A 22,288-nucleotide genomic window follows, 5' to 3' on the forward strand; every position below is an offset into this window, starting at 1 on the left:
GTTCATTCAGAATGGTGACCTGATCACTCACCTTAAAGGAGGTGGGGCTCTGTGCTGCTGTGCTACCCTTACAGGAATGCATATAATTTGTGCTTCTAAAGGGGGTGAAGCTATAGCCAGCATATAGGAAGGTATTTTAGGGGACAACTGGGCCACAGATTAGAACCCGACCAAGCGCTATATGCACTTGGTCAACTTGGAAAAAAATAGATGAAATAATTGTGGTTTCTTCTTTAAATGTAAGGTAAATGTGGATGTAGTCACATAATAAAAATGCACAATATAGAGCACAGTACAATGATGGGGCACATTTCTGTGAGCATTTAAGGTCTGGATACCAATATAAAATACAAAAAGGTGTACAGAACTGGTTTACATATATTCACTTGTGCAGACAGGTCCTAATGTGAAGGTGGACATGTATCAGTAAATTACCTGCTTGTGTGATGCTTCTCGTACATTGAGAATTTTTCCTCTCAGAGGGAACACACCATATCGGTCTCGCCCTATGACACCTAAACCAGATACAGCCAGAGATTTGGCTGAGTCTCCTTCTGTCAGAATCAGAGTGCAGTCCAGGGAATGTTTGCCACCTAAATCGAATAAAAAATAAAGGAACAAAATTACAGCAGTGTATTAATTCAAGGAACACATGTAAAAAATGTATACAGATCTAATACAAAGACTATTTGGAAACATCGCAATGTAGGGAAACGATTAGTAATGTCAATTCACAAAGTTATTCGCCGTTACCATAGTTCTTTACAACAAATATTAAACTTAGCTAAAAATAATGATCTTAATGGGAAATAAAGGTGTTATAGGTTAGTAATTTCAAAACGGATATTTATGAATATTGTTTTAATTAATAGAACAACAATGCAAGGTCTTCTACATGCTCAGATCAGCTAGGTTTTTGTACTTTAAACTGATAGCTTGAAAGCTGCTCAAGTGCCATCAACTTTTTGTTACAATAATGTAAAAAAATTCACAAAATTTTCAGGTCTTTAAAAATTCTACGCTTCGGACACCCAATCTAATCGTTATTTTTAAAGAACACCTGCAAATGGGATTCCAAATAATTTTTTCAACTGCTACCCAATTATAATAACAATAAAATCTTTGTTCTATGGTACAATTAGACATTTTATTAAAACTTGTAGTGAAGGCCATTAACGATTATGGCTTAATCTACCAGCATCATTGGCGTCATCCAGTTTGGGAATGCCTTTAATTTTGCTGTGCTTCACAGAAGAACACTTCTTGTTCAGCTGGGTCTGAGCCTTGAATTTCACCCAGTTCAGAATACTTTCCACAATTCCACAGTTGGAAGCCTAGGCACATAAGGCAAAGAAACATAATTCATAACACAGGAAATCCAGTTTTGTAGTATAATCAGAAGCAAAAAGACAAGATACATGTAAAAAGTATGTGTGTGTTTTCTGCACACATCACATTTATCAAAATACACAAAATCATAACGATGTGGGATGCTTTATATCGGTCAATGAACTTTAAACATGCTCTGAAAAATAAAAGTTTGAATCTATCTAGTGGTCTAGCAGGCAGTTCCTTTCTCGAACACCAAAGCCCCGTACACACGTACCGATTGTCGGCCGTAAAGATTCGGCCGACGACCGATTGTAGGCTGGTTAGTATGATGCTTCCGACAGCGCATTTTCGGCCGAACAGAATCTGTTGTGCAGGCATTAAAATTTTTGTTGGCCAACACCAGAACGGCCGATTGTTCGCCAGTCAGTACAGATTTCGGCCGACAGACAGCAGATTAGCAAGACTGGGCATGCTCAGAAAAGAAAAAAGACAAGGAAAGTTAACCATCACATGACATCACTTCTGCAGTCGGCTGTTGTTGGCCGACAAAATTTGTGTGCAGTCTTTTGCAGTTTTCAACAGACACGACAGCCCTGGACAAAAGACGGCCGATCGTTCGGCCGACGATCAGTACGTGTGTACGGGGCTTTAGATTCTGAGTTCATCATTCATTTTCATTATGAAATATTTTAAACATACTAACCGCTTTTGCAAATTTTTCAGAGAGCGGACACTTTGACCCAAAACTCTTTGCTTGGAGGGTCATATTTTCTTTTGTCTGAGAGTCAAATGTAGGGTTCTCAATCAAACAATTGATAAAAACCCATACGTGATTTTTCACCTGTAAAAATAAAAAAGGTAACATTAGTTCTAAACCACTACCACAAACACACCTTCCTGGGAACTCAGAAAAGGACCTTGTCTGAAACATTACTCTGCTTTGGGAAAGAGCCTCAAACGCTAATCTAATGTATAGCCTTGTTAAACTACTGTAATGCTCAATCTGACCATATTGCCGATCCCCACTACAATTCTATAGACAGAGAAGAAATTAAAAAGTACTAAAATGCCTATACTGTCAATAGTGTTATTCAACCTACCACATGCTGCAATGAGAAAAAATTTGTTATACCCAAACCAAACATCAGGGGCCTATTGATCATTGTTAGGAAAACTCGGGCAATATTCGTTTTGCCTAAGTCTGCCAGTGTGCTTATCAATGTGCATTTTCACCTATCTTCAAATTACGGAAACTTCAGGCAACACTGGACATGAACGTAATCAAAGCGTAAATATGCAATGCTGCAGACTCCATTTTAGCAGTAAATAAAATCGTGTGTGCAATGACTATTTTGATAACCGGTCATTGAACAGATAGAAAAGTTACTTTACGAACTCAACAAAGCTGCTCTTTCCTCTTTAGCAGGTATTTCTCTAATAAACTACTACCACCATTTAAAAAATAAGGCATATCCAAAATTAACTTCCTTCCTAGATATGAATCGTAACACATTTTGTTGACTCCTTACGGTCAAGCTTTTTTTTTTTTTTTTCTTTTTATTACACCCCTAGCTTCACTGTTTACGCTTAACCACTTCGGCTCTGGAAGGTTTTACCCCCTTCCTGGCCAGGCCATCTTTTGTGATACAGCACTGCATTGCTCCAACCGACAATTGTGCGGTCATGCGACGCTGCACCCAAATAAAATGGATGTCTTTCCCCCCCCACAAATAGAGCTTTCTTTGGGTGGTATTTGATCACCTCTGCGGTTTTTATTTTTTGCTCTATAAACAAAAGCAGAACCACAATTTTGGAAAAAAAAAAAAAAAAAAGAATCAATTTCTGCTATGAAACATACCCAATTTAAAAAAAAAAAAAAAATCTAATTTTTTTTAACAAATTTAGACCAATGTGTATTCTGCTACATATTTTTGGTAAAAAAAATCCTAATAAGAATATACCGATTGGTTTGCGCAAAAGTTATAGCATCTACAAACTACGGGATACATTTATGGACTTTTTTTTTTTTATTGTTTTTACTAGTAATGGAGGCGATCAGTGATTTTAGCGGGATTGCGACAGACAAATCTGACACTTTTTGGGGATCAGTGACACCAATACAGTGATCAGTACTTAAAAAAAGTGCACTTTTACTGTACATGACATTAACAGGGAAGGGGTTAACACCAGGAGTGATTAATGGGTTAAGTGTGCTCCTAGGGAGTGCTTTCCAACTGTGGGGGAGTGGATGCACTAGGGAAAAAAGATCTGTGTTTCAGCTTCGCTAAAACACAAGATATGTGCTGGGCGATCTGGAACTGGATAAAGAGTAACTCCACTTTTGTCGAGAAAAAAAAAAAAAAAACACTCCCCTCTGGGTGATCAATGTACGTTACATGGATCTTAAACTTTGTTGCAGATTTTTACCTTTTATTATTATGAAGAAATCATTGCGTATGTGTCCATGTCCAAAATTAATCTAATGGAAGTAGTTTTATAATTCTATATTAGCTGCTTCACCTGCAGAGTCTGCATCCCTTTAGACCCAATTTCCTTCCTATTGGGAGTAACTCAACAAAAATTCGATTTTTGTTGCAGGGGATGTCTGAAATCTGAATTGTATTTTAGGCAGACTTCTGAGAAAATCAGTGAGTCAATCCCACAAGCAGGAAATGATGTTTCTGGGGTGTGGTCAGAACACATTCTGTGTACAGAACACCTCCGGGTAGCCATATTGCATTGTATTTTACAGAAAATTACAGAACTGCAGATTGAAAAGGAAAGGTCATTTTTCACAACATTCATTTAAAATACGACTTGAGTCACAATTATATATGCTCGATTATATTTTATTTTTCCCCACGAAAGGGTTACCCTTTAAACTTATTTTCTTTGGTTACTATGGCTACCAAGGGTTTTTTTCTTAGACTCGTATGAGACAATTTGTTCGCAGATTGACAGTGATTGGCTATTTCACCTTCACTACCTTTGATCAACTTGCATTAAGAACTGGGGATGGGGGGGGGGGGGGGGGGTGGGGGGAATAATTCTATGAAAAATCTACACTTATCTAGTGTAGAATTTAGCAGGAGCGGTTAGGAGTTTGATATAAAATGGAAGGAAGGGGAGTTTGAAGAGAAAATGGTCTTAACAGAGACAGCAACTCGGTCCACGAACGGATGAGACTCAACCTGGCAGCATCCATTAGACCTTTTGGAATCAGCTTTGGTAGACAGGGCATTCAGGATTATACTGTACCTGAAATGGCTTCACAGAAACTCCAGCTTTGTTCTTTTTCTTCACAACCTCGATAAGTTTAGAAACTATTTGATCCACTACATAATCTACATGTCTACCACCCTGAAAAAGTAAATAAAGTTAAGCTAATAATTTTGCGTTCAAATTTTTTAGTGGATTTTATTAAGTAAACCAAGCTAAAAACATTCACTGAACAATGCATGCACACACACCAAAACATGGTTTACATTTTCAGAAAACAAAAGGTTGGACCTGGTGGTCATTCAAAGCAAACATACATTTTTAATACTACTGAATGACTTTATACATAAATACTGTAATAAATACTCAAAAAGCCCACAAAGTTTATTACAGTGGACAGTATGTAAAGACTTTGTGAAATAAAGCAAAATCACACTATACACCTTCCATGGCATGATTTTGACACCTTACTAATTAACAATGTATGAATAGACCTGGCCACAAAATCCCTGAGTGCAAGGCATAATAATAATAATACAGTAAAACCTTGGATTGCGAGCATAATTCGTTCCGGAAACATGCTTGCAATCCAAAGCACTCTTTTATCAAAGCAAATTTCCCCATAAGAAATAATGGAAACTCAGATGATTCGTTCCACAAACATTTATTCATAAGTCCTTCAGTTTATAGTCCATATAAAAAGATTATAGCATTGCAATAGGTTATATAACCATAAAATGTCCATCCACAAATAGCCGCTTCCACAAGGGGATTAGAAGCAAAATCCAGCAGGAGCTACAGAGTATCAAAGAGAAGAGAGGCGCCTCTAAGTGTAGCAATATGGTTCCATTTAATGAAGGTACAACATTTAGCAACTCACATGGTTGATGAATAAAACAGGCACATCTAAATATGAAGGCATCCGGGGTAAAGCTGTCCACATAGACTATCTTCTGCACCGCCGGCTGTCAGTCTGTAATCCTGACCGGGAAGACCACCCTGCAGTAAAGCGATCTGAAAGCGAGGGGCAGCATGGAAGGGATGACGTAGATGGTGGTGCGGAGGATGGTCTATGTGGAAAGCTTTAGCCTGGATGCCTGCATCCTTAGATGTGCCTGTTCCAATCATCAACCATGTGAGTTGCTAAATGTTGTACCTTCATTAAATGTAACCATATTGCTGCACTTAGAGGCGCCTCTCTTCTCTTTTATACTCAGCTGTGACTTGAGGCTACTTGTATATCAAGACATTGCTTGTATATCAAGTCAAAATTTATTTGAAAATTTTGCTTGTCTTGCAAAGCGCTCTTAAACCAAGTTACTCTCAAACCAAGGTTTTACTGTAATAATACTATTTTATACAGCACCTTTAAATGGTAACTTATCAAAGCGATTTACAAAAAGAAACAAAACAGAAGAAAAGGAACAAAAAAAGAACAGTTATGTGAAGGCTTGCTTAAAGAAGAAAGTTTTCTTTTGATTTGAAAGAGCTTAAAGAATTTGAATCTCTGATGTTCTTGGGAAGAGAATTCCTGAGCTTTGGGAAATAACAGGGATAAGCCCTGTCCCTCATAGAATGTAGTTAACCTGGATGTCTGACTCCTTTCAAGAGGTTGTAAACCTCTGAATTAAAAAAAAAAAAAAAAAAAAACACCTGAAAGAAAAACACATAATGAGCTAGTATGCATTACTAGCATGTATGCATTGCATACTAGCTCATTATGAAATACTTACCCAAGAATGAAGCCCCCCCCGCAGTGCCGACCGCTTACCTGTCTCATGGGCGACATGTTCTGTCGCCCTTCTTCCGGGTTTGCGGCATCCGGCCATCTGATTGGCTAGAGCCGCGATGACGTCACTCCCGCGCATGCATGAGCGGCCGTTCCTTCAGAGCGCATGCACCAGTGATGTCACTGGCTGCATGCAAAGTAAATATCTCCTAAACGGTACATGTTTAGGAGATATTTACAGTACCTATAGGTAAGCCTTAATATAGGCTTACCTATAGGTACAAGTTGCAGAGGAGGGTTTACTTCCTCTTTAACACCACTATTGGGGCAGTCAGAAATAAAAGGTCACATAGTACAATGTATTTACATTATAATGTGACAAGTAAAATGGTAGGTAGGAAGGAAAAAAAAAAACCCACACTGCTTGCAATTTTTAGGACAACAAATTAAGTAGCAATGACTATTTTGAAGATGTCAGCAAATTAATCTACCTTACCATTTTAAAATGAGAATGAAAAAAAACAAGGGTAGATAAATATGTTCAGTATGAAAGTCATGAACTTCAGCTGTTTGTACAGCAGCAGTATTATGCAATATACCCTTGGTGGCATAAACACAGCATTTAATTAACAGGAAGAATTAGGTTAGACTAAAATATCCCATTTTGAAGACAGAAATGTAAAACCTCTAAATGCAAGATATGCTTATGTGGCTGCCCCCCCCACCCTCTGCTGTCAAAACACTTTAATATAGAAATGAAAAACACTTTGGAAGAAAATCAGAACTACTTATTTTACTCTCAGGCGACCAGCAGGTTGTCCTGCAGAATCCCAGCGAAGTTGAGAACCCCAAACACACTCTTGCACAGCGCAGTAGCATCCTCGCGAGAATTGGGAACCAGAGTTTTCAGATATTTGTGAGGTCCAGTGACACGAGAGAAAGGAAGAGTCTTTATTTTTTGTAATGCAGTGTTTTTTGAACAGAGGGTGGGGGCAGCAATAAAAGTAGACTTTGCATTTTAGTGCACGGTCTGCTTTAAAGTTACAACAGGCTAGGGTGGATGTAAGAGCTGGCCAGAAGAGCTGAAGGCAGTCCTTACACTCAAAAGCACAACCATAAACATGCTTTGGCTCTGGGAAAACCGCAGGAGCAAGACCGCAATTCATCATCATCTGAAATATTAACTGAACTTAGAGAAGTTAGGGTGAATGGACACAAGAATGTACCTACCTTTGTGGTAGCTATACTATTTACAAAACTGATTTGTTGGAAGCCTTTCTCACTTAGCGTGAGACACACATCCCATCGATCATTTACAACTTCATGAATTACTTTCAGTGCAACACCAGTTTCATCTAGTTTCTCCTTTACGTATAGATCTACGTAACTGCGGAATCCATTCACCTACAAAACATCAGAAAGGTTAATGAGGATCAGGATACATTTGAAGATATAAAACAACTTATGATAAATTAAAGATACTTACAGGAACTTTTTTTCCATTGAGCATGACTTTCACACCTTTGCAAGAACCTGCTACATCATAGGCTCGCTTTGTTAACAGGGCCACAGTATCCTTGTCCAAAGTCTCCATTTTAAATTTAGACAAATCAGGCTGGAATGTAATGCATGTGTAGTCATCGCCATCAAAATATTTGATCTTCGGGTCTGTAGTTTTTTGCATATTGTTCATCCAAGTCTGGCCAGAAGACAGAAAAGTTTGGATATTAAAATATTATGCGTAAGTGTGTAAATGCTTAGCTAAATACAGTAAAAAAGACATTTAAAAATACTAAGCTCTATGGGGGAAGGGAAAAAAAAAGGAGGAAGATACAAAAGATCACAAGAATTCTTACTGACCCAAGATGGTCACCATTTTACCTCTTTTAGCCAGAGAGCAGAATGTAGATATATCACTTCACATCTTGGTGGCCCATAGCCTTATGTCAAGTGGAGCAGTGCAGAGTACAAAAAAACTTGGCATGGCAGGTGAAATGACAAAACAGTCAGATAGCATTCACCACCTTATTACTGAGTCGGAATGCATCCATACCCACTGGTCATACCTATTCGTTTTAATCACTTTCACCCTCCTCCTGCCCAGGTAAATTTTCAGCGCTGTCACACTTTGAATGACAATTGTGCGGTTATGCAACACTGTACCCATATGACTTTTTTTCACCCAAATAGAGCTTTCTTTTGGTGGTATTTAATCACCACTGGCTTTTTTTTTTTTTTTTTTTGCTATAACAATACAAGACCAAAAATTTAAAAAAAATTGTATTTTTGACTTACCGAAAAATCCATTTCTCTGATGTTCATTGACGGACACCACTCTTGGTATTAACTATTGGGTTATGCTGCCCCCCGACAGGAGTAGGACACTAGGCAGAAAATAATTCTCTCTGCTGAAGCCACTCAGTTTTGTTACAAGCAGTGTCAGGAGAATTATAACTCCACAACGGGATGGGTGCTGTGTCCATCAATGAACACCAGAGTAATGGATTTTAAGGTAAGTCAAAAATCCCATTTTCTCTTTCATTAATTGACGGACAGCTACTGGTATTCTTAAACATTGGGATGTCCCAAAGATGAACATGAGGGGTGGGAACAACCAAAAAAAAATATTCTCAAGGAAAAACATTAGCCAACCAGGCAAAAGGGGCTAAACCAAACAACTGGAGCCCACCTGGAAAAAACAATACACCCTCAAAGAGGATCAGGTCCTCTTAAATAGAAGCCTGCAAAACCTTGCGGCCAAAAGAAGCATCCGCAGATGCCAACACATCCACTTTATAAAACTTGTAAAAGTGTGCACCAATGACCAGATGGCCGCCTTTTTTGAAGTCTGATCTGCAGATCAGAATTTGAGCCAAAAGACACGCTAAAGGACCATTGCCAAAACAGAGAGGCGAGCCATCAGGGGAGCTGCATCCAAAGAGGCATCACAGATAAACTGCAGCCCCTGAACCAGCTGGTCCGCCAGCTCGGCAAAGGCAAGGGGAAGGGGGTATTCCCCCTCGAGGTCACGGCGTAAGAGCTTAGTCCGAGGTCAGAGTTTGCAACAGTAGGGCAATGGTGAATACCGGCCTCATTGCCGAACAAGAGAGTGTACATATTGTGGGCCACAGCCTCCTGGATCCTTAAAGGCCGGGGGAATCTTCAACCGGAATCATGGTTGCCTTGTTTAATCTGGAAACCGGAGGGTCCACCACCGGTGGAACACTCCACTTCTTGAAGGGATTCCTCATAGGGGTAATGCGCTTAGGAACCCCATGGGGACAATTCTTTAAAAATAGGCAGGGAAAGGAAACACCTTTGCCGCTCTGGATGGCTTGAAAGCGCCAAAGGGTACCTGTGCCTCCGTCGCAGCTTCAGCTGCGTCCTCCATTTTTAGGGTCTCATGCACAGATACAATCAGTGCTTCCACCAGCACCTTTTCGTGCGCGGTCGCTGACGTGGAGGAATCATCCTCACTATCAGAGGATTCTAGACACGTGGTTGCAGACCCAGCAGGGTGACTCACGTCCACAGCAGCCGAATCAGATTCAGGATCTGATGAGACAAATGAGGCTGGGGGGGGGGCTTTTTGCTAGTCCGTCGCCAGCAAGCCACCTCCATCAGGGACACAAGGGACTCAAGGACCGCCGTCAGTGCATGGACGGATGGCTGGGACTCTGAGGGCTCCGCAGCCACAGAGAGGGTATAAGGTGGGGAAATGTGCTCCAAAGACTCCATGAGTCACCAGGGGGACCCCACAAAAGGTGTAAAAACACTGCTAGCATGCTGGCCGCACAACCCGGTCAGCAGGCACAAGCACCAAGTGATCCTCAGCAGAGAGGGAGAGGATTCCACCAGACTCACCACCCACAGGAAAAAATTGCCTGCAGCCACCATGATATTGCACTACACATGTGGCAATTAGGAAGATAAATCATTCAGAAGTCAGCACCAGAGGATGAGGAGTGGCTCCAACTGCCGAAATCACCACCCACAGGGCTCCACTGTCATGGCCGCCGCTATTTTCAATGGCAAACCCCAACACAAACATGGCCGCTGTGTACACAGGAATACACAGGCTACAACAAAAGGCATACAGGAAACCAGGAGGGAGACCAGGCCTCAGGGAGAGATCCAGGCAAGATGGGGGGCCCTGGCACAACCCTTCCGCAAAGTCGATTGTCCAGTCGCCGCCGGCGCACGCCCTCATTGCTAGTAAGCGCCCTGCCTCCATCCCAGGAACAGTGGCCAGACCATCCAAACAGCCCCAGCATATGTGAAGGGGGGTGGCTGCGGGAAGGAGGGGAACCCGGGGGTCTGACTGTCCCACCCCAAAACCCTTCAGGGGGAGAGAGGGGACAGCTACTTACCATACCAGGAACCAGGTGGGCACCGCTCCAGACAGAACCCCTCTCCATTGAAATGGGGGGCTGTCGGCCAGGAGGAACACTGCGACTCTGGCCGAGACCCAGTCGTATGAAACCTCGCTGAGGTCTGCGAGCGCTCACTAGCCAGACTGAGATGACCACTGCATCTAGATTATTCAGCCCGTCGCCCAGTCCGGCAGTTGATTGTAGATCTCACAGGAAAAATCCAGGAGAAAAAATTTCTATCTAAAAAGAAGAAAATTTGCCAGGACCAAAGATCCCAGCAAGGAACTAGGTCCTTACTCCTGACTAGGTAGAAAAAAAAAACTAGAGTGGCTACAGCAGAGAGGGAATATACCTCCTGGGACTGCCCATAGGGGTAGCCAGAATTTTTCTCTGCCTAGTGTCCTACTCCTGAAGGGGGCAGCATAACCCAATGGTTAAGAATACCAGGAGCTGTGTCCATCAAACGCTAGAGAAAATGCCATTTCTTTGTTTTGGTTATAACAACATTTTGCAAATCTGTCTTCATTAATTTAGGCCAAAATGTATTCTGCTACATTTCTTTGGTGAAAATAACCCAAATCCGTGTTTACTATTTAGTCTGCAGGAAAGTTGGAGAGTCCATAAAACTATGGTATATATCTGAAAATCTAACAATCCTGATCTACTGACGTCCATCTCACTTCTTGAGGCCCTAAAATGCCAGGACAGTACAAATTTCCCCCAAATAACCCTTTTTTGGAAAGTAGACAGCCAAGGGTATTTAGTAAGAGGGATGGCACGTTTTTTGGAAGTTGTAATTTTTTTGTCACACCTTTTGGTAAATGAAATTAAAAAAAAAAAGAAAATTACTTTTTTTAACATACTGCCTACTTTTTTTTTTTAACATACTGCCACCAGTGCAGTAAAGCGTCATCGTATAACTGGCAGGCTCACTGGTGACAGTATGTAAAAGTTCATTTTTTTCTTTTTACAGTTGTAACACTGTATTGCTCTGGTCATAGTAAGGCTTCTTTCACACGGTCCGCCTCCGCAGGCGGATCCGTGTTGCTCAGCGGGGATCGATCCGCGATCCCCGCTGAGCCGGGTGGATGACAGCTCCGTCTCCGCTTGCAGAGCGGAGAGGGAGGTGCCTCAGTACCCGCTGCCCTCTATGGGGGATCGGAGGAGAGCGGACCGCTTGTCCGCTCTCATCAGATCCGCTCCGATTACTGAACGGATGGAAAAATAGGGTTTCCATCCGTCCAGATTTCAGCACAGGATCGGATGCGGATGGCAGCGGGTGTCAGCGGAGGTGACCTCCGCTGACACCCGCTGCCCCATAGAGCTGCATGGAGGATCCGATCAGATCCGCCTAAAAAACTGACAGGCGGATCTGATCGGACCGCCCGTGTGAAAGAGCCCTAAGATTGTACTACTCTGGAGAAGTGATCAGGATTTTTTTTTTTTTTTTACACTTTATGATTGCTTATACCAATGAATTTCACTGGTATAAAGGAACTATTTTTACTGAATAAACCTAATTAATTCAGTGAGTATTGTTAGCTGTGATTGGCCAAAGCTAAACCACATGGTGCAGATTGGTTGTGAAAGGCCCTATCGATACAATGTGATCACTGACAAATCACAGCTAGCAATCCGGAAGCCATCAATTGTAAACAATTGTCATGTGATCTGTTGCGATTGGTCAAAGTGATAACATGGTGCTGGCAGCGGGCTGTCCATACAATGCCCACTCTGCATCATACTGCAATAGGTTGGTCGGGAAGTGGTTAAGCCACTCATACCTTCAGCTTGGCATATTACTAGACACTGTCTTCTAGCTTTTTTTTATTTACCTGCTTCTTAGATTTAGGAGGCAATTAACCCTTCTTAAAATAAAGCATGTCTATTGTGAAAAACAGAAAACCATTGATTTGTACATTTTTTTTGCATCCCATAGTCATTCACATCATCATATATACATTCTCCCCCACCCATTTCAAACTAAACCTCACATTCTTCAACGAAACCATACCTGTTTAAAGCTGTGTTTGTATTCCTTGCAAGCAGTTTCCACTGTAAATTTTGTACTGAAAATATTGCAAAGTTTAGCACCGTAGCCATTACGACCGCCTGAAAAAAAAAAAAAAAAAAAGCTTATGGAATTTGCTGGATGACATTTTGCATCCTTTTAAATGGAAAGGCTAAAATGGATGTCAGAATCATGATTAATATATAAGTAGATCATGAGTAGTATAAAAATATAACAAATTCCTAAAAAAACAAAAAACAAAAAAAACACAACCTCATTTAATACTACAAAGTTTGGTTTGTGTAAAATACAAAAATGCACATCTAACATATGTACTTTTTAGCAATGTTCTACCAATTTAAACTCGCAAAATAGACTTTAGCTGCATTCACAAGAACAAAATGTTGCAGCAATTTACAGGAAGAGATTTTACAGCATCTGAAGATCATGCGAGTGCTCATTACCTGCCCCCTTTATGTTAGCCATTAGTAAATTTTATCAGGTTAGTATCTATTTAAGAACATTTTACACTTTTCCCAAAGTAATTGTTCAAACAAATTTGTCCAAAGCCAATTTTCTTTTTATATTTTGCAAACTGAATCTCTAGATGCTGCAAAATTACAGAAGTTATCAACTGAAGATCCAAAGTTTTCCTCCTCTTTATCATTAAAACTCAGAATTTCAAAATTCCTACATTTTAGAACATAGTCAGTAAATGCTAAATGCTTAAATGCTAAAGAGATTCACAGTTCAAGAACCCATGTAGCTTGACTAAAAAAGAAAAAGGACTCGCCTGTAACTTTTTTTTCTTCATCATCATAGTTACTTGAGGTCAATAGCTGGCCAAAAATCAGAGCTGGGACATAGACCTTTTCTACCTTGTGTTCTACTACTGGGATACCTTTACCATTGTTCCAAATGCTGATGATGTTGGAGTCACTGGAATAAGAAGCAGAAATCAGACTTTTGTCCAATACAAAAAATAAGACATTGCATTAAAAACAGATCTGTAGAATTATGAAAAGCAGCAAGTTTGCCCTATCTTTGCCATTGAAAAATCTGCAATGTTAAATGCCATGCTCAGCATCCTTAAAACACGTGTCTATGTTCACCACTTCAACATCTTGCTGGCTGATGTTACAGTTCACACAGAGAAAAACAAGGGATTTTGCAGCATAGGCACTTCTCGCTGAACTCTACTGGTTCAGATCTTTAAAGCAAATGTGTTGCCTTCAATAGTTATTTGAGCAGTACAATTGCATTTATGTATATATCCTATGTTGTTTAGCTTTGCTGCCACCCAGTGGCCATAGTTTTAATTACCCATACTTTTCTGTAATTCCTCCCTTTTGTAGGATGTACTTTTCTTCCTCATATGAGAGTTCCTGTATTGTTCCTACAAGAGGCACATTGAGGCTAGAAAGGAAATATTTGTCCCCTTCAAGTGCCAACATCTACCGCATCATGGCGTTTGTCTCAACCCTTCTGCATGCAGTAAATATATTTGTGGATGTCAAGAGAATATCTGAAGAGATTAGAAAGATTGCCTCTGCTGCATGCAGACCAGTCATACATGTTTCAGGAAGGGTTAAGTCTCTATTCAGGAAGGGTTAAGTCTCTATTACAATTGGAATCCATGAAATAAAGCGGAGAAAAAAAAATGCCCCCAAAAAGCTTTTCTTCTTCACAGAAAGTGCCTATTAACACCTTTGTGTTTCATCCCAATGAAGAGCGCAAAATAGATGAACCAAACTAAAGCTAAAATCCCAGTTCTGCGTTTTCATGTGTTGTGGTGTGTGTTTGGCAAATTTATATTGAGCAACACTCATCTCTATGGCAGATGCATTTTTCTGGATAAACAAACACCCAAAAAAGCAGTGAGTGCCATTTTCTCTCAATGCAGAACCTCAAACAGAAGTACGAATGAAGCCTTAAAAGGCAAAACTATTTTTTTAAGTTTTGGATAGAGTGGAAAGGGATTATATAACACCTGCCTGTTTTTATTGCTGTCTGTGCCCCTATTTGGCCTAATTATCATTAAAATTGAAAGTAAAGAAAATCCCACATTTTGGAGTGTCCCCAAAAAAGTATAAGAGGGGAAATCTTCCAATGGAATTCCCTTAATTTGCAGGGATTTTATCTCACTTCCTCTTAGTTATGGAACAAAAACAGAAAGGGAATCTCTGCAATAGGACACAGGTAGAAAAAAAAAAAAATACATTTGACAGGGATTATAATCCTCACTTGCTCTAAAGGAAAGAAAAAAAAAATTCATGGGGACCTACTGGACTTAAAAAAAAAAAAAAAAAAAAAAAAAAGCAGATATGAACTGTGCTCAATGGATAATTATATTCAGATTGCTCTGGTATATATTATGCACATTATGTAGTCAGTTTAGATTTCGTTATTTTTTTTTAACAAAGGTGCACACCTTCCAAAATCATAACTTTAAATGAGAAAGGAAATTAAAGAAATCTGGATGTTTCGGGGATCATACAACCTGCTTTCAATAAACACACAAAAAAAACACACATTTTTTAGAACACTGAACAGACCCCCACTTACGATGCTTATCCGCTTTGATTTTTAGCACATTATGAAAAATCATGAAGGTCAGCACAGCATGCAACACCGCCAACCACTATAATTAAATGGAAAATACATTCTTTACTTACGGATCAATAGAAATCTTTATGCAATTCATATTTTTATCTCTTTGCTTATTGTCCGCTGCGTTGACTGCAAAATGAAAAAAAAAAAGTGCTTAGGGCAAAATAAGATAATGGTTGCACCACAATGCTGTTCATTAACAGTTGGCATCATCTATGACAGTCAAACAATACTGCTAAAATGCCTATATGTTTTGTAATAACAAAAATGTTAATACTTTGTTTTGTTAAAAGGATTTTTTTAACAAGCAAATTGTCTTCTAGAGCACATGTAACAACATATGCAGGTGCTGTTACATATATGCATGTTTCCAAGCAAAGTACAGGGAAAGCGGGGGGAAAAAAATGGGATTTTGTACTTACCGTAAAATCCTTTTCTCGGAGTCCACCGACGGACGTAGCTGCTGCTTTAAATCTTAGACGATTGGGTAATAGCTCCTCCCACCAGGAGTGACCAGGCAGAGCCAAAGACTTTGACACGCCCAGGGGCGTACCCCTAGGCTATTACCCTCAGCCTCACGGCTGCATTTGCAGTTTAGTTGCAAGCAGTGGAAAATAACCAAAAACCCTCAGAAAAACAGAGGGGAGGGAGCTACGTCCGTCGGTGGACTCAGAGAAAACGGAATTTTTGTAAAATCTTACCTGTAAAATTCCTTTCTCTGAGTCCTCCGACAGTCGCCGCCTCTTCATATTCGTCACATATGGGGTATTAGACTTTGCTCCGAAGGAGTAGCTAGGCAACAGAATATGTTAACAATAAAGCTTTAACATATCCCACCCTCAAGGGGTGGTCCCCTCAGTCAATACCCTCCTACTTCCTGCAACCATATCTCAGTTTTAGTGGAATAGCAGTAGAGTATACATTCAAACCCCAAAAGAGGGGCGGGGGCGGCGACTGTCGGAGGACTCAGAGAAAGGAATTTTACAGGTAAGATTTTACAAAAATTCCGTTTTCTCTTACGTCCTCCGACAGTCGCCGCCTCTTCATATTCGTCACATATGGGGACGTCCCAAAGCAGTGCAAACATGAGGGGTGGGAAACGCATCCGCGCCGAAAGGCAACGCAGTCTCCACATCAAAGAAAGGAACCTTACCAAAGGAAGGAAACCAGCTGGGCAACAGCAAAAATAAGTGCTCAACAGGAGCAACAACCCAGGAAAAGACAAAAACCCAGGGGATACAAAAAACTATCCCAACAGCCAGGAGTCCCCAACAAGGGACCCTAGGGAACAGCCGCACTAAGAACCTTGCGGCCAAAGGAAGCATCCGCCGATGCCTGAACATCTACTTTGTAGAATTTTGTGAAAGTGTGCACGGTCGACCAAGTCGCCGCCTTACACACCTGGGCTACAGAAGCCCCATGACGGCAGGCCCAAGACGTACTCAGAGATCTAGTAGAGTGCGCCTTCACAGGCACAGGGGGAACCTTCCCCTGCAAGGCATAGGCCTGTTCAATGGTCTGCCTGATCCATTTGGCGATGGTAGAGGCCGAAGCCGCCATGCCCTTCCGAGGACCCTCTGGAAGAACAAACAAGGAGTCCGTCTTACGAAAAGACTCAGTCGATTTAAGGTGAACCCTTATCGCCCGAACAACATCCAGAGAGTGCAATCTCATCTCCTTTGGATGTTTAGGCTTCGTGCACAACGAAGGCAAAACAATATCCTCGTTAAGATGGAATTCCGAAACTCGTTTCGGCAGAAAAGAAGGATTAGGTCGCAAGACCACCTTATCCAAATTAACAACCAGGTACGGAGACTTGCAGGACAAAGCCGCCAGTTCCGACACTCTGCGAGCCGAAGTGATCGCCACCAAAAAGGCGACCTTTTTGGACAACATAGACAACGAGATCTCCCTGATCTGTTCAAAAGGAGCACGTTGTAACACAGATAGAACGAGATTCAAGTCCCAAGGGGGCAAAGGATCCCTCCTAGGAGGAACCAGATGCCGCACACCCTGAATAAAGGTGCCAACCAAGGAGTTGGAAGCCACGGGACGTTGAAACAGAACGGCCAGCGCAGACACCTGACCCTTTATCGTAGCCAGCGCCAAACGCTGATCGACACCCGTCTGAAGGAAAGACAGCACACGGGAAACCGAGTACGTGCGGGGTGAAAACCCCCTGGACTCACACCAGGCAAAATAGGCCTTCCAAGTACGGTAATAAACCTTCCCCGAGGAAGACTTCCTCGCGTTGATCAAAGTATGAACGACCTCTGGAAAGAGACCCTTCTCCTTCAGGACCTCGGTCTCAACAGCCAGGCCGTCAAAGCCAGCGACTGTAAAGCAGGATGGTAAATCGGTCCTTGAGACAGTAGATCGTCTCGAAGAGGCAGACGCCAAGGGGCGTCGACCGCCAGATTCACGAGGTCTGCATACCAGGACCGGCGAGGCCAGTCCGGTGCCACAAGAATCACCGTGCTGCGTTCCGAGTGTAACCTGCGAAGGAACCTGGACAGCAACTGAATCGGTGGAAACGCGTACATCAGCCTGTACTGATGCCACGGGGCCACTAACGCGTCCGACGCGTCTGCCCGAGGGTCGCGCGTCCTTGCCACGAACCTCTTCACCTTGTAGTTGAGGCGAGACGCGAACAGGTCCACATCTGGAAGACCCCACTTCGCGCACAACATCTGGAAGACAGCCGGGTGGAGAGACCATTCCCCCTGATCCAGGGTCTGGCGACTCAGATAGTCCGCCTGCCAGTTCTCCACTCCCGGAATGTGAACCGCCGTTATCGCCGGGACATGAGTCTCGGCCCAAGATAGAATGTCGGCCACTTCTCGAGCCGCTCGGGCACTCCTGGTGCCCCCTTGGTGGTTGATGTAGGCCACCGCCGTGGCATTGTCCGTCTGCACCCGAACCGGGCAGCCCTGCAGCCGGTCCGTCCAGCGATGAAGACAGAGCCTTATCGCACGCAATTCCAGAATGTTGATCGGGATGGAAGACTCCCCCTCCGACCAGGTCCCCTGGGCGGACAGAACGCCCAGAACACCACCCCAGCCCGACAGGCTGGCATCCGTGGTGATTACCGTCCACGAGATCGGACGAAACGACTTGCCCCCGGACACCAACGGGGACTGGAGCCACCACAGAAGGTTTTCCCTGGTGCGATGACTCAACGAGATCTGAAGATCCAGAGATTGAGGTCGCCCGTCCCACCTGGACAGGATCTCCGCTTGGAGACCCCGCGTGTGAAACTGCGCGAAAGGAATCGCCTCGAAGGTCGAGACCATCAATCCCAGACACCTCATACCCGTCCGCAGAGACGAGTGTGGAACGTCCCTGAGGGACCTGACTTCCTCCTGAAGAGTCCTGAGTTTGTCTTCCGGCAGGAAGACCTTCGCCTGCACCGAGTCCAGTATCATTCCCAGATAGGGGAGACGAACCGACGGACTCAGTGTCGACTTTGGAACATTTATCGTCCAACCAAACTCCTGCAGAGTTTGCATTGTGACAGACAGGTCCTCCTCCAGACCCTGTCTGGTCGCAGACCGAACCAGAATGTCGTCCAGATACCCCAGGACAGAAATGCCCTGGGCCCTCAATAATGCCAGAACCGGTGCAAGCACCTTGGTGAAGACCCGCGGAGCCGAGGCGAGACCAAAGGGCAACGCCACGAACTGGTAGTGATCCTCCGCAATGGCAAATCGAAGGTATCTCTGATGACCCTCGAATATGGGGATGTGAAGGTACGCATCCTTCAAATCGATGGAGGCCATGAATTCCCCCGGAACGAGGGCAGCCACCACCGAGCGCAGGGATTCCATGCGGAACTTGCGAACCCGCACAGAGCGGTTCAGAGCCTTCAAGTCCAGAATCGGACGAACCTTGCCCTCCTTCCTGGGCACGGTGAACAGATTGGAATAAAACCCCCGAAATCTGTCCCGATGAGGCACCGGAACCACCACTCCCTGAGCCCTCAGGTCCCGCACCGCCAGGTGCAGATCCCGCAGGCGCTCTGGAGACAGTTGAAGATTTGAGGGAAAAAATCTGCTCTCCGGCCGAGAGAGAAACTCGATCTTGTAACCAGATCGAACGATTTCCAGAACCCATCTGTCCCGCACACGGGCCAACCAGGGCTGAAGAAAACCGAGCAAGCGTCCCGATACACCCCAAAACTGGGTGAGGGCGCCCCTTCAGGCCGAACTGTTATGGGCTGCAGGTCCGGATTGGCCGGACTTCTGTTTCCCAGACCAGGGCTTCTTCTGAGAGCCTTGGCCTTTGAATGGTTTGCCCTTGTAGTGCGGCCGAAAGGCACGAAAGGACCCCTGAGGGGGCCGAAAATTAGCATGCTTCTTCCCAGAAGCCCCCTTAGCCTTGGGGAAATGGGGCAAGAGAGTGCTCTTACCCCCGGTGATCCCCTTAATCAACACATCCAGGGACTCCCCGAAAAGGCGAGACCCATCATAAGGCAGATTGGCTAAGGTCTTACGTGAAGATTGGTCCACCGACCAACATTTCAACCAAACCAGGCGGCGAGACAACACCGCCACGCTGTGCACACGTGCAGCCAACGGAATCAGGTCCAGGTCCGCATCACACAGATACATGACACCCTGGTGGATCTGATCCACCATATCCAGGGTCGCCGCCGAGGCCGAATCGGCCACTAGGACGCGCCTAAGCATCTGCGTCCAACTTGCGATCGCCTGGGCCGCCATGAGAGAAGCAAACAGAGCCTTAAGCATAGAACCCGTAACAGAATAAGTATGACGGGCAAGAGACTCCAGTCTCCTATCCGTGGCATCATGGAAAACAGGGGAACCCTCTGCAGGAATCGCAGTGGCTTTGTTCAAAACCGCAATTGCATGATCCACTGGCGGAGGCACACACCACCGTTCATCAGTGGCAGGCGAGAAAGGATAACGCAGCTTAAATTTACTTGGTACCGCAAAAGGCTTGCGCAGATCGCGCCATTGATCCTTAACAGCGCGCTGAAAATCAGCATTGCAGGGAAAAACCTGCGGCGTCCTGCGTTTCCTCTGCGTCCCATAAGCCGCCAAGGCAGCGGGGGGACACACTTCGTCCTGCAAACGTAGCGTCTGCTTAATGGAAGCAATCAACTCATCCATGATTGCAAGCTCTTCAGGCGAGCCAGGGGGAGAATTATCAACCCCCTCAACTTCAGCCTCTACCTCAGACCCCACTAGATCAAGAGAGGAGCGGGACCCCGATAAGGAGGTCCCTGCCAGAACAGCCCCATCACCTTCACCCTCAGAATCAGAGGACAGAGCAACTCTGGGCCGTTTAGTAGATTGAGCAGCCACCAGCATCTGCACCTGAGCAGCAAGGCCAGCCACAATAGTGGCTAAATCCCCCCCTGGGGGGGAAACAGCGGTCCCCTGGCTTTCCACCAATACTGTAGGAAACTTGCCCTCCTGAGAATCCATTGCCCCTGTAATGCCAGACAACCAAGGGTTAACTGTCCCCTTTTAGCAAGCGCGGCAAGCGCAGCCCACCGCACCACACTCAGGCACAATGAGACCCCCACAGGGAATATACAAACTGAATACAGGCAATGGATAGCAAGAACAGAAGGATAAAACCTGAGGAGACCCCGCTGCTGCTGCTGCCTCGATCGGTGTTCCTGGAAAGAGGAAGTGATGCTGCCAGGGCGCTCTATGTAAGCCTATGGAGGCTACAAGAAAATGGCCGCCGTGCATGTAAACCATGCTGCCGGAGCGGGCGCCGGTAAAATGGCGTCGTTTGGCGCCGAAAACGCCGCTCCACAGTGCATAAAAACACACACATTACATCCCAATATAAGGATACATGTTAGATCGCCTGCAGCGATCGCTGTATATGCCCAAACATGCCAAGAAAAAACGTGCCCCACAGCACACAGCTTCTCACACTGCCCAGCCTGACACACACAGTGTCATACAGCTCCCCCCCCCCTTGCAGCCCACAGCATGCAGCCGAGAGATAGGGAGACAAGCAGTGTGATTAAAGGCAGGTTACACAGTCCCAGACTGAGACCCCCCCAGACAGACAGGTCCCCACATAAATACACTTACCTCACATGGCGTGGGGAACCCGCACAGGCGAACAAGCCGCTGCACATGAGGCAGGGAGAGTCGCAATTCAAGACGCACACAATGGAGGTTAAGAAACCGCACAGCGTCCGGTGAGGTAGCCACCTCACCAATCATCCCTGCACCGAACAGGGATGGGTCGTTCACTGTGCCAGGAGCGTTACCTGGCTGAACGCTCGATGGCAGACTGGGAAGCCACTGACCCACGACCTGCGACCAGGGGGATCAGCCCGAGACCCAGGCCGCATGACCCTCTTCGTCCGAAGAACTAACTAATGCTGACAAAAATAACAGCTAAGTAAAGATAGAGAGAAAACTCAAACAAAATATTAAAAAGAAGAAAGAGTCTGGGACAGAAAGTCCCAGCACAGAGAGAGCCAGCCACTCCTGACAAGCTAGACATTAAAACTGAGATATGGTTGCAGGAAGTAGGAGGGTATTGACTGAGGGGACCACCCCTTGAGGGTGGGATATGTTAAAGCTTTATTGTTAACATATTCTGTTGCCTAGCTACTCCTTCGGAGCAAAGTCTAATACCCCATATGTGACGAATATGAAGAGGCGGCGACTGTCGGAGGACGTAAGAGAAAAGGATTTTACGGTAAGTACAAAAATCACATTTTCTCTTTCGTCCACCGACAGACGTAGCTGCTGCTTTAAATCTTAGACGATTGGGACGTCCAAAAGCAGTTACCACTGAGGGGTGGGAAAAGGACAAACCCAAAAGGAATGCAATTCCCATGGCCAATATAGCCAACAATAAAACATGGAGCCCAACAAGAAACAACTGTGGCTCAAATGTAACAAAACCATAAAAAGGAGGATAACAAGAAGATAACTCCTTACACGGCGGCCCGCAAAACCTTGCGGCCAAAAGACGCATCTGCAAATGTCAGCACATCCACTCTACAAAGCATGC

At 44.1% G+C, this 22,288-nt stretch overlaps 1 protein-coding gene across 1 annotated transcript in view; it reads right to left on the minus strand.

Annotated features, from left to right (window-relative positions):
- The window catches only part of TOP2B (DNA topoisomerase II beta), a 150,171-nt gene that overhangs the window by 87,099 nt on the left and 40,784 nt on the right, over positions 1 to 22,288 (minus strand). Inside the window, exons 4-12 of the mRNA XM_082257331.1 lie at positions 15,340 to 15,403; positions 13,458 to 13,603; positions 12,668 to 12,765; positions 7,767 to 7,979; positions 7,511 to 7,684; positions 4,591 to 4,692; positions 2,036 to 2,173; positions 1,196 to 1,334; positions 436 to 593 (exon numbers count right to left, since the gene is read on the minus strand). Coding sequence (XP_082113457.1) covers positions 436 to 593; positions 1,196 to 1,334; positions 2,036 to 2,173; positions 4,591 to 4,692; positions 7,511 to 7,684; positions 7,767 to 7,979; positions 12,668 to 12,765; positions 13,458 to 13,603; positions 15,340 to 15,403 — 1,232 coding nt within the window. The remainder of the gene's footprint in view (positions 1 to 435; positions 594 to 1,195; positions 1,335 to 2,035; positions 2,174 to 4,590; positions 4,693 to 7,510; positions 7,685 to 7,766; positions 7,980 to 12,667; positions 12,766 to 13,457; positions 13,604 to 15,339; positions 15,404 to 22,288) is intronic.

Source organism: Pelophylax lessonae (assembly GCF_965119305.1).
Source record: "Pelophylax lessonae genome assembly, chromosome: 5".
Classification (NCBI taxonomy): Eukaryota; Metazoa; Chordata; class Amphibia; order Anura; family Ranidae; genus Pelophylax; species Pelophylax lessonae.